This window comes from Nelusetta ayraudi, unplaced genomic scaffold (genome assembly GCF_046127955.1).
Source record: "Nelusetta ayraudi isolate G7.1 ecotype Tasmania unplaced genomic scaffold, CSIRO-AGI_Nayr_v1 ptg000222l, whole genome shotgun sequence".
Classification (NCBI taxonomy): Eukaryota; Metazoa; Chordata; class Actinopteri; order Tetraodontiformes; family Monacanthidae; genus Nelusetta; species Nelusetta ayraudi.
Window position 1 is genome coordinate 342,501 of NW_027466271.1, and position 12,500 is coordinate 355,000.

A 12,500-nucleotide genomic window follows, 5' to 3' on the forward strand; every position below is an offset into this window, starting at 1 on the left:
TTTGAACATTTCAAGCAAAAAATGCTGGTAAAGAGCCGAGGACGGGAACTTCGCGGAACCGACTTTGGAGTGAACGATCAATTTCCAAAGGAGATTCTGGATCGACGAAGAGTCCTCTTCCCGATCCGGAAAAGGTTCCTCGCTGAAGGCTCTAAAGCGGTTGTCGCGGTAGACAAACTGTTTGTCAACGGTCAACTCTACCGCGATAGCAAGTCAACTCCGTGGTTGTACTAACCGTTCTCTCCACAGGCTTCAAGACAACAGGTAATATCGTATTAACGCAGCTTATGCCAATATTGTTGTCAATGATAATCACGTAAGCGCCATTTCAGTCAAAGTATGACTTTTCTTCATCAAACTGATTCTCCCCCCTCAATATCCCTCCCCTCAAACGGCACTAATGTCTCTTCCTCACTTCTTTTCTCTCTGGTAACAATGTTCATCGTGACAGATTGCAACGATGTTTGTTTACATTGGCAGTTGTACGCGCGCACGCACGCACGCACACACACACGTAACACACACACTAACACATACACCACTCTAGGTCTATATAGTAAACATGACCTCCCTTAAGTTCGTCACTTGGAATGTGCGGGGTATAGGTACCAGGGACAAAAAATTTAAAATTCTCAACCATTTGAATTTTCTTGAAGCCGACATTGCCCTACTACAGGAAACTCACTTAACAAACACTACAGCACATAATCTAAAATCGACCCTTTTTCCAAACATCTACTCGGCGAGTTACAACTCGAAGCAGAGAGGTGTGGCTATCTTGATCAATAAGAGACTTAATTTCATTATAAATAGTACAATATCTGACCCTAATGGAAGATATATAATAATCAACACTAACATTGACAATAAAGATTACTGTATTGCTAGTGTTTATGGCCCAAACGTGGATGATCCCTCTTTCTACCATGCCTTTTTCTTATCACTCTCTGCACATGTAAACACAACACTCATAGTAGGGGGTGACTTCAACCTAGTGTTAAACTCTGATATTGATAGATCCAACACCTCAGCTAGCCAACGACACTCATTAGCTGCAGACACATTAAAACAGTATATGAGTGATTTTGGTTTATCAGACCCTTGGCGTTCAAACCACCCAACTCACAGAGAGTACACCTTTTTCTCTTCTGTTCACCACTCATACTCACGCTTGGACTACTTTATCACCAGCAACTCACTCTTGGCAGATATCCGGGAAGCCCGGATCCACTCCATCACTATTAGTGATCATGCACCTGCCTCTATCTCCGTCTCTACAAAGGCACCTAGAGCACCGATCTGGAATTGGAGGCTGAACACGTCATTACTCATAGACTCAGATTTTATAAAATACTTTAATAAGGAGTGGACAATATTCCTACAAATTAACGACTTGCATGAAACTCCTGTACATGTTCTATGGGAAACCGCTAAAGCAGTAATGCGGGGCAAAATAATATCTTATTCATGCCACAAAAAAAAAAAAGAATTAGCTCTGGAGTCTGAATTAGTTAATAATATTAAAACATTAGAATCTTCATATGCCATCCAACAGGAAGAAGACGTATGGAAAGAGCTACGCAAACTAAAAACGGAATTAGCCAAACTGACAGATAAAAAAACCAAGTTCCAAATGCAAAGATTACGCCTTGATAACTTTGAATGCAATAATAACTCTAGCAAATTCTTAGCGAGCCAGCTAAAGTCAAACAGAGAAAAAGCAACAATCTCCTCCATCAAAAACCTGGATGGCAAACTAACCCATAACCCAGAAGAAATTAACCAATGCTTCAGAGATTTCTACAAAAAATTATATTCCTCCGATAATAATCCTTCAGAAGCCTCAATAGATAACTTCCTGAATAGTATTGTGCTCCCTAAATTAAATCAGGAACAGGCTACTACAATGGACGCAGATCTCACTCAGGAGGAATTTGAAGAAGCCTTGGCACAAATGCCAGTAAATAAAGCCCCAGGACCTGATGGCTTCCCAGTAGAATTTTATAAGGCACTTTGGCCTACTATTGGTCCGACCTATAATAGAATGGCTAGAGAGATCCTAAATACTGGACTTCTCCCATCAAACATGAATTCCGCTAACATTAGCCTCATACTCAAACCGGACAAAGACCCATCGCTTCCGACTAGCTACCGACCAATATCATTAATCAATACCGATCTTAAAATTATTTGTAAAGCAATAGCTAGACGACTAGAAAAAATTACTCCATATATAATTCATCCTGACCAAACAGGGTTTATTAAAGGTAGAGATTCAACCTCCAACGTACGTAGATTTATCAATCTGATAGACTATACTAACGCCAACAATCTACAAACAACAATTGTTTCGCTAGATGCAGAAAAAGCATTTGACAGGGTCAATTGGAGTTTCTTATTCTCAACACTACAAAAATTTGGTTTCGGGAATTCATTTATATCCTGGATACGAACATTATACAGCTCTCCGTGCGCCTCAGTCAGAACAAACAGCCAGACCTCTCAAAGGTTTAATCTGCAACGAGGAACCAGACAGGGCTGCCCTCTCTCCCCTTCACTATTTGCAATGTTCATAGAACCTCTGGCAGCTGCAATTCGGCAAAATGATAATATCAAAGGAGTCCAAACTTCAACATCTGACCATAAAATAAGCTTATATGCCGATGACGTATTGTTATTTCTTCAAAATACACAATCCTCACTTACTGAAGTTATCAGCCTTATTGACAATTTCTCTTGTATTTCAGACTATTCAATAAATTGGGCAAAATCCACGGTGCTACCGCTTAATTGTAAATTTAAACGAACCACTCTAGCACCATTGCAAGCCGGTAACATACGATACTTAGGTATCAACTTCTCTCCCAACCTATCAGACTTAATACAACTCAATTTCATCCCGCTATTAAAGAAAATAGAAAATGATCTAATTCGATGGAGAAACTTACCCATATCTCTTTTAGAGAAAGTTGCAACGGTAAAAATGATGGTTTTACCTAAACTAAACTACCTTTTCTCAATGATTCCCTATCAACCTCCTGCTCAGTGGTTTAAAACCCTGAACTCAAACGTCACAATATTTCTATGGAAAAACAAACCACCCCGTATCAGTCTGAAGACGCTTCAAAAAGCGAAAGATGCTGGGGGACTAGAATTGCCAAACTTTTATTACTACTATATTGCCAACAGAATAAAGTATATTCATAAGTGGTTCAACCCTAGCCCACATGATGTATCCTGGCATGTCATAGAACAAGCCTATTGTGGTGATATTCAGTTAGCAGACTTGCCATTTATCAGCACACCAAAACACCACAGCTGCATGAAAAGCGTTAATATAAGTCACTCTCTGACGGCTTGGATGGAATTTCTGAAAATCACAGGTTCTTCCCTTCTCCCGTGCGGTCGTATGCCCATCTGGAACAATCCTGATTTACTACAAAATAAAAAAGCACTTAACTTCACACATTGGGCAGATAAAGGTATAACTCACGTAAAACACATAAGAGAGAATAATAATTTTAGACCATTTCAAGAGCTTGTGACACAGTTTGGAATTAACAGTAGTTGTTACTTAGAATACATGCAAATTAAGTCCATAATTAAGAATAAACTCAAACTTGAACACACAAGTTTGAGAGACATGGAGGTCTCTCCGGCTGTACAGTCGGTCCTTAATTTCTCACCTCCCAAACTACTTTCCAAGATATATAAAATCCTTACAAACACAGATCGCACTATTTCTATCCCCATTGCTAAGTGGGAAAGAGACCTGTCTCTCCAGCCCCACTCTAATTTCTGGAGAACAATCTGCCTGAACACCTTTTCACTGATAAAACAACCTAATCTACAATTAATACATTTTAAAATACTCCACAGGATCCACTACACTGGACAGCGGATGTTTCAGATGGGCATGACCGCCACTCAAACCTGCTCACACTGCACAGTTAATGTTCCAGATAATTACTTACACGCTGTATGGCATTGCCCACCAGTAAATAAATTCTGGCACATAGTATGCAATGATCTATCAGCACAGGTCGGTTACACCATCACAGCCACTCCTTCTTTTTGTCTCTTAGGAGACCTTAGTGATATCACCTCAGATAAGGCAGAATCTCGCATGCTGATCACCTCCTTATCTATCGCTAAGAAAACAATCCTCATAAACTGGAAAACAAAGCAACACCTGCACATTGCACAATATAGGAACTTACTGTTAGACCACACCTCCTTGGTAGGAATGTCTGCTTCATCCTATAACTAAGCAATAAACAATCAATAGCTGAGGCTGCTGGTTGATGTGGGCGGCCGTGGTCGTGCTGCCGCGGGCTGGGTGCGGTCTGGGGGGGGGGTGCTGGGCGTGGGGTGCTCGGCTGCCTTGCGGGTTGGTGGGGGGTCGGGGGTTGGGTGCCCCGGCGGGGGATGTCTTCCACGCGGGGGGCTGGGCCTGGTGGTTGGGGGGGGGGTGCCACGGGGTGGGGGGCGGCGGCTGGGGTGGGTGGGCGGCGGTCCCTGGCTCTGGGCCGGGGGCCCTCCTGTTGGTGGGGGGACTGGTCCGTCCCTGTGTCTGGGAACTGGCGCTGGATCGTACACGGTGGGGTCACATGCCTGGGGTGGGGCTGCGCGGCCGGCGGCTACCGCTCCTGTGTGCCCGGGTGGCGCCTTCTGCCCCACCTTCGCCCTCCGTCTCCCTGGTCGCTGCCGCTGCCCCGGGGCCCTCGGGCGGTGGGGGGTGGCCCCCCTTTGGCTCCTGGATCCCTGTGGTGTCCCCGGCCCCGATGTCGCTGAGGGGGCGTCCTAACCGGGAGTCCCCCCTGGTCACATAATGGGTGTATTTATTTATTTATTTTATTTTATTTTATTTTATTTTATTTTTATTTTTATTTTTATTTATTTATTTATATATTTATTTTTCCTTCTGTTTTGGGGATTTGCCTTCTGGCCGGGCACCGCGGGGGACTCGATTTGGGCAGCGACCGGGTCCCTGGTGGGCCTCCCCCCGGTGCGGTCTCCTCGCCCTTGCATGGGGCACCGACTGCACCCTCGTTGGCGAGGACCTGGCCCCCACGCAGCCAACGACCCACTGACATTATCACTAGGGCTTTGGATGAGGGTCTCCATCGGCCGGCCACCGCTCCATCCGAGACCCTCTCCAATTTTAATAACATTATAGACACTTAGGGCCTGGGGGGGGGGTTCGTGCACTGCGGCCGCCGCCCTGCTCAGCAGCAGTGTGGTTGCCCCAGGGCCTTACCACCCCTCCATTTTAAACGCACTATAGTCCAACACACCAGCAAGTGCACATATACACACACTGACACTCCTACACACAGTGGGGTCGGCCTGCTAGTGGGGGCTGGACCCGACATCTTTCCCACCCTGGATGGGCCCTGTGCAGTCCGGTGCCCCCGAGGTGCGAGACCGGCTGGGCTTATGGGGACCTTGCCACTTGTGGCGGGGTCCCCCTTCCCCCAATCCCGGGACCGGGCCGCTGCCCGGGTGGTCCCCTTGCGCCGCTCGGGGGCGGGTGGGCGGCGACGACCTGAGACACGGGGGTCTGACAATGGTGGGCGGGGGCCCACGGATTGAGTATTTAATTTTATCTTTTTTTTTAATTATTTATCTTCTTCTTTTACAGGACACAGGGGGAACCAGGGGGGACTCTCGCTCGGGGGCCCGCTTTGCCGGCGTTGGGGGCGGGGGTACGGCTGTGGCCCCGGGGGCCGGGGGGGGGCTGTCCCCTGGTGCCGGGGGGTCCCGGGGCGGTGGGGGTGGGTGGGGGGTGTGGGGGGTGGAGGGGGCCGGTTGATGCGCCATACTGGGTCCGTAGGGGGGGGGCCTCTGGGTGCCCGGGCCCGCCCTGGGTACCGATCCTCCCGGTGGGTGAAGGGGCTGGGTCCTGTCATGGGGATGAGTCTGGTCTCGCTTGCCCTGGGGGGCCCCCGTCCGGGGGCCGGGCTCTGCTGCCTGTCCGCCCTGGGTTGTGTCCCTTCTCCTTGGGGTATCTGCCTCCCTGTCATCCTGCCCTGGCTCCTCGTGGGGCGGGTGCCCTCCGGCCCGGGGGCCTGCTGCTCCGGGCCTCTTCCTGGCCGGCTTTGCGGCGGGTATGCCGTGTCCGGGGCCCCCCCCCCGGCTCGTCGCTGGCGTGGGGTGGTTGCGGCCTCGGAGACCGCACTAATTGGCAGCCTACTTCCAGTGACGTACTTAAACACACCCACCCCCACATTCAGGTACACACACCACCACATCCATACACACACCACCACATCCATACACACACACACACACACACCCGCACACACGCGCACACACACACAAATATTCACAAGCGCGGGTACACTGTTGTACACTATTGCATAGCTTATTGTCTTATTGATCCATGAGTAGATTATTATCATCGTTATTATTACTATCAACATTATTATTATTATTATTATTATTATTATTATTATTACTATTATTATTATTATTATTACTATTAACGTTGCTATTATTATCATCGCTATTATTATTAACATCACTGAATGAACTCGCATGTATGTTTGTATGGGTATATATGCACATTCTGACAATTAGCTATGCATATTTACGATCTGTTTTGTTCTCTTTTAACACAATTGTATATTGTTGCCAGTTGCCTCCTCTACTCCTCTCTCTCTATCCCTCTCATCATCTCATCATCCCCCCCCCCCCCCCCCCCCCCACACACACACACACACACTCATTTCCCCTCTCTACTCACCTCCCTATCTATCCCCCTCAGTCCGGTCATGGCCAGAATGTCACCAAGAACATTATAATAAAACCACTGAAGAGGTAGCTCCTGAAACCACCCACGTGGCTCACACTCTCAAGATCTACCTCTGAGAATAAAATCTGTCAGCCATCATAGACATTCAGAGACACTTCTGCTTGTCATTATGGCCGGACCGGACAAGGGAAAAAAAAAAAAAAAAAAAAAAAAAGAGTGAATGTCGGAACTCACCACCTCGTGGGATGCGTGTCCCGGGAAGAGCTGACGCCCGCAGACCATCAGGCCCATGACCACGCCCAGCGACCACACGTCGGTGGCGGGCGAGAAGCGCAGGCCCAGGAGGACCTCCGGAGACCTGTACGAGTAGATCTGGTGACTCGCGGTGGGCTCGGCGTCCGAGCTGCGCACGGCCGTGCCGAAGTCGATGAGCTTGACGGCCGGCGGCTCGGCCCGGCGGTCCGCCAGCATGATGTTCTTGGCATGGACGTCGGCGTGGACGAGGCCCATCCGCTCCAGGGCGCCGAGGGCGGCGGCCACCTTTGGGTCGGAGGCGGAGGGTGAAGAGTGGCTGTGCTGAGCCGCCGCCCACTGTCGCGCTTTGTGTAGGGATGCACCGATACCGATAGTGCTACTGGTACTGGTACGAATACTGGTACCGATACTGCTACTGATACTGGTACCGATACCGTGGGTGAGTACTCTGCTCGTACTCGTGCCACACACGCCAATACCACTTAGAACCATCCAGAACCACCCCAGAACCTCCTAGAACCACCAGGGTGTTTAGCTCTTAGAACCATCCAGAACCTCCTAGAACCACCTAGAACCACCCCAGGACCATCCAGACCCACCAGGGTGTTTAGCTCTTGTGACTCTGGAGACACTGCAACCATGGAGGAGCTCCAGCTGTTAGATGACTGACTGAATATTAATTTAAATCATTTATTCAGGTTCGGCTGAATGGCCGGATTAAAAAGAACTTAACGGGCCGCCTATGGCCCCCGGGCCATGGTTTGCTCACGCCCGATCTATAAAAACACGTTGAGGATTGTTCAAATGACAAAATGCAATCAATCTAAGCAGTTCTACCTGGTACCAGTGAGCACTGGAGTGCTGGTACTGGTGCTCTGCTCACTCTGTGGTCTCCCTAGTGTGGATGCAGTTGTGTGCGGCCTACCTGCTGGACCACGGGTCGGATCTTGCGCAGCGGCAGTGGGGCAAAGCGGGAGCAGAACTCCTTGAGGTTGATGTCCAGCATCTCGAAGACCAGCACCTTGGTCCAGAAGAGGACCTGGTACCAGCCGAGGAACTTGACAACGTTGTGCTTGTCGCACTCACACTGCATTAACTCTGTCATGATTTCAATCTGGGAAGCAGAAAGCGGAAACCAGTGCCTGTGCTGACACACGGACAGAACCACTCAGAGGTCCAGTGTGAGGAGTCGCACCTCTCTGCTGGCGTGGCCCCTGTGTCTCAGAACCTTTGCGGCCACAAACTCCTTGGTGTCCTTCCTCCAGCATTTCCAGACCTTTCCGAAGCCGCCCTCTCCCAGGTATTTGCGCTTGGCAAAGTGTCTGGAGGAGAGTCTGTAGGAAGACGGGTCCATCCTGCAGCCCGGCGCCGGACCCAAAGAGGAGCGGCTCGTTTGCTTCCTTCTCAGTGGGACAGATGACTGAACAGCACCAGAGAGAGACAAGGAGGAGCTGCTGTGTCCACCTCAAGCCTGTCTGAGTTGGAAGAGTCGCATCAGAATCAGAATCTGAATCTGAATCAGAATCAGAATCAGAATTAGAATTAGAATCAGAATTAGAATTAGAATTAGAATTTGAATTTGAATCTGAATTTGAATCAGAATCTGAATCTGAATCTGAATCTGAATCAGAATCAGAATCAGAATCAGAATCAGAATGAGAATCAGCTCAAAAACAAGAAACAAACTACAGAAGAAGTAAAACAGTCAGGGTAAACAAGGAAACAGTGTGCAACTCGGTGGAGTAAAATAAAGCTCTATACAAGTCTACATGGTGTATATAAATAAAATATCGATATATATGTGCACATAAACCTAAAGAAATACCTAAATACAAACAATATCTACAAGTGCAATAAAGGTCATAGAAGTAGAGTAGAGTAGAATGACCGCTGATCAACTCATCATGAATGAATGAATCCATCGTTTGCATCCCTGAATGGTATGTGTTGTGTTGTGTTGTGTTGTGTTGTGTTGTGTTGTGTTGTGTTGTGTTGTGTTGTGTTGTGTTGTGTTGTGTTGTGTTGTGTTGTGTTGTGTTGTGTTGTCATGCATCTTCCCTCACAGCCTGGTGGCTGCAGGGAGGAAGCGCCTGCACCAGGTGGCGCTGATGTCGTGATGCTGGATCAGAAGTGGATGACAGAGTTTCTTCTTCCTGGAGTCCACTCACAGCTGCTGGCGTCGCTCGCCCTCTTTTTCCACTGTGTGTGTTTGTGCAGCAGTGGAGGTGAAGGACATCGCTGCAGCTGCTGCTGCTGCTGCTGCTGCTGCTGCTGGCAGAGTCTCTGTCATGTTGTGGAGCACTGAGGCAGCGAGCTCCTCCTCCTCCTCCTGCTGCTGCTGCTGCTGCTCTGAAGCTGCTGCTGCTGCTCCTGCTGCTGCTGCTGCTGCTGCTACTGCTGCTGCTGCTGCTGCTGCTCTAAAGTTGCTGCTGCTGCTCCTGCTGCTGCTGCTGCTGCTGCTACTGCTGCTGCTCTAAAGTTGCTGCTGCTGCTGCTGCTCTAAAGGCCTCCAACCCAGCGGCTTTCATCTCGGGCCTGCGGGGCTTTGAAGTGGTGAAGGTCCACCAGAGGAAGGAGGGAACAGGGAGGAGGAGAAAAAGCAAAGGAGTGGAGAGGAGTATTTGGCTGTTTGGATCTGTTGCCACACGCACAGGTGAGGTCAAAGGTCAAAGCTGAGTTGAGCTGTGAGGTCGTGAGAGCTGAGAGGAAGCGCAGTTGCAGTGTGCAGCACCAGAGAAGCAAGCGCCCAGCAGCCAAACCCTGCATGCAGTCCACAGCTTTGGCTCAGCTCCTGCTTTGTGAAAGTGTGTTGAGGAGCTCTGAGGAGCTCTGAGGAACTCTGATGAACTCTGAGGAGCTCTGAGGAACTCTGATGAACTCTGAGGAGCTCTGAGGAGCTCTGAGGAACTCTGAGGAACTCTGATGAACTCTGAGGAGCTCTGAGGAACTCTGATGAACTCTGAGGAGCTCTGAGGAGCTCTGAGGAACTCTGAGGAACTCTGATGAACTCTGAGGAGCTCTGAGGAACTCTGAGGAACTCTGAGGAACTCTGATGAACTCTGAGGAGCTCTGAGGAGCTCTGAGGAACTCTGAGGAACTCTGATGAGCTCTGAGGAGCTCTGAGGAACTCTGAGGAGCTCTGAGGAACTCTGATGAACTCTGAGGAGCTCTGAGGAACTCTGATGAACTCTGAGGAACTCTGAGGAGCTCTGAGGAACTCTGTGTTCAAGGAGGACATGGATGTGAAACAGAGGAACAAACAGACGCAGTGCATGGAAAAGAAAACTACACTACACTACAAGTGAAAAATTCAAACATATCTTCCAAATCAAACATAACAATCATCAGGAATTTTTTTTTGTTTGTTTTTTTGAACACGATTCGGAGTCCCGGCTGCCTGCAGCGTCCACGTCTCGGCTGTTTAACGTTGGTTCCTTTAAAATGAATTGAAAAAAAGATTCTCCTTCTCTTTAGGAACGGGTGGAGACACAATTCACCAATCACCCTCCGTCTGTGGTGTGTGTGTGTGTGTGAAACCCCTCGCGGCTCCTGAAAGGTCGCTGTGCACCCGAACCCACAGACAACATCAGTCAAAGCCGACGACGTCTCTGACGAGCTCGTTCACACCTGCAGAGCCGCAGCGATGCGTTCAAACACGTCGGGAGAAACAATGCCGCAAGAGAGAGAGAGAGAAGAAGAGAAGGAGAAGAAGAGAAGGAGCACGGCTGGAGAGGGATTGGGCTTAATTCCACTTTATTGTGTCATGTTAAATACAAGCACATCTCGGAGGATTCGGCTCAGGAAAAAGAACCACGTGAATGTCATCAAGTCGTCCAGTCTTCACCATCTGAACCTCAATGAGAGGCCGAAAGCACGGAAGCTCGTTGCTGCCATCCTAGAAAAAAAAAAAAAACAGGGCTCAGTTTCACGTTGTAACGTCAAACTATCACGGAATAACGAGGTAGTTTCGCCTCATAAGGTGATACTGAGCCCTGTTTTTTTTTTTTTTCTAGGATGGCAGCAATGAGCTTCTGTAAGAGAGCCAACACTCACTCACTCTGTCCAGCCAACAGAAAGCAGACGTTGTCAGGTTGAAAACCCCCTTTACTACACCTAACCCCCCCCCCCCTCCCCGACCACACCCCCCCACCCCCCCACTCACCCATCAAGATTTCAGAACTCTAATTTCCCAGCACCACTCACCCACATACAGCACCGGGCTCGGCTGTGTAATGCCTGCGTAGAAAAAACAACAACAACAACAACAACAACAACAACAAAGAAACGCAAAACTGCGGACGTGCACTGCAGTCACTGCACACAGTACGCTTCAGTCTCGGCGCCTTGTCTCGTAATGATGACATCACGATGTGGTCGCTCCGAGTTAAAAAAAAAACACAGTCAGAGGAATTGTGATCAGCGGCCAGTGATGGCGCTGTTGCGGTTGATCGGAGATTACCAGCTAAACACACTGGCAGTTCTGAGAACTGGGCGTGGTACCAGCATCAGTGAGTCAACACTGCAGGTGTGGAAGCACACGGCCAGATCCTCATCTCGGAATGAGGAGCTCTCGGAATCCCGAGATCTTTTCTCGGGAATTAGGAGAGAAGGTGCGCAAAATGTTTTATCCCGTGAACTTCCGTAAAAAAAAACTGTCTGTGTTCACACATATAGCGCCCCCCACAGGTGACTCCCAGGAGTGTCCGGGGGCGGGGGGGGTGCATGTGTGACACGCGAGGCTGCTTTCGTGTCTTGCAAAGACTCAAAGAAAAACAACGACAACCAAACACACAAAGTCTGGAGATGGACTTCCACTGGAAGCAGAGTCGTTTTGGAAAAGTCCTGAGAAGAAGAGAAGAGCGCCACCCACAGCTCACATCGCCGTCGCTGCCGCCGCCGCCGTCGTCGTCGTCAGTGGGCGGTCCTGGCCCCGCCCCTCTCGTGCTGCGGCGAGGCCACCATCACCACCAGGGGGGGCTTCACGCCGCCGTCCTCCTCGCTGCAAGACACGGAGGAACATTGAGCGTCGGCTCTGAGCCAATCGCAAGAGGAGAAAGTGTTTGGAGGCGGAGCCTAGCAGGGGGGCAAAGAGGGAGAGGGTGGGCGGAGCCGCACCTGAGGTCCGGCCCCTCCACGTCCTCCACCGTGTCCGGCAGGTGCTTGTTGGCCGTCTCGGGCAGCATGAGGGTGAGGGCGGAGCCCAGCAGGGGGCACAGGCCGCAAAGCACCATGGGAGCCAGCGGGCTGACGCCCCGCAGGAAGTGCAGCATGGGCGCCAGGACTCCGCCCATCCGCGCGCACATGGAGCCGATACCGATCCCGTTTTGCCTGAGAGGTGGAAGAGATGAAGGGAGAGAGAGGCGTACGGAAGAGGATGAGGGCCAAAAGAAGAAATATCGCAGGATTTATTGAAAGTTTCCCTTCCGAGTTTCAAATTGAAATTTCTAGAATGGAGTCGAAGTAAACAGGAAGCACGGCCTTTCCACTT

The 12,500-nt window shown here is 49.7% G+C and overlaps 2 protein-coding genes across 2 annotated transcripts in view; both read right to left on the bottom strand.

The window, feature by feature from the left end:
* Positions 1 to 10,250, bottom strand: part of LOC142881895 (homeodomain-interacting protein kinase 1-like) — an 11,347-nt gene extending 1,097 nt beyond the window's left edge. The window contains exons 1-4 of the mRNA XM_076016328.1: positions 9,891 to 10,250; positions 8,208 to 8,432; positions 7,938 to 8,126; positions 6,992 to 7,297 (exon numbers count right to left, since the gene is read on the bottom strand). Of these exons, the coding sequence (XP_075872443.1) occupies positions 6,992 to 7,297; positions 7,938 to 8,126; positions 8,208 to 8,432; positions 9,891 to 10,250 (1,080 nt within the window). The remainder of the gene's footprint in view (positions 1 to 6,991; positions 7,298 to 7,937; positions 8,127 to 8,207; positions 8,433 to 9,890) is intronic.
* Positions 10,251 to 11,676: 1,426 nt separating this feature from the next.
* LOC142881911 (solute carrier family 22 member 6-A) overlaps positions 11,677 to 12,500 on the bottom strand; it is a 7,532-nt gene continuing 6,708 nt past the window's right edge. Inside the window, exons 9-10 of the mRNA XM_076016375.1 lie at positions 12,128 to 12,340; positions 11,677 to 12,011 (exon numbers count right to left, since the gene is read on the bottom strand). Coding sequence (XP_075872490.1) covers positions 11,924 to 12,011; positions 12,128 to 12,340 — 301 coding nt within the window. The 3' untranslated portion in view covers positions 11,677 to 11,923. The remainder of the gene's footprint in view (positions 12,012 to 12,127; positions 12,341 to 12,500) is intronic.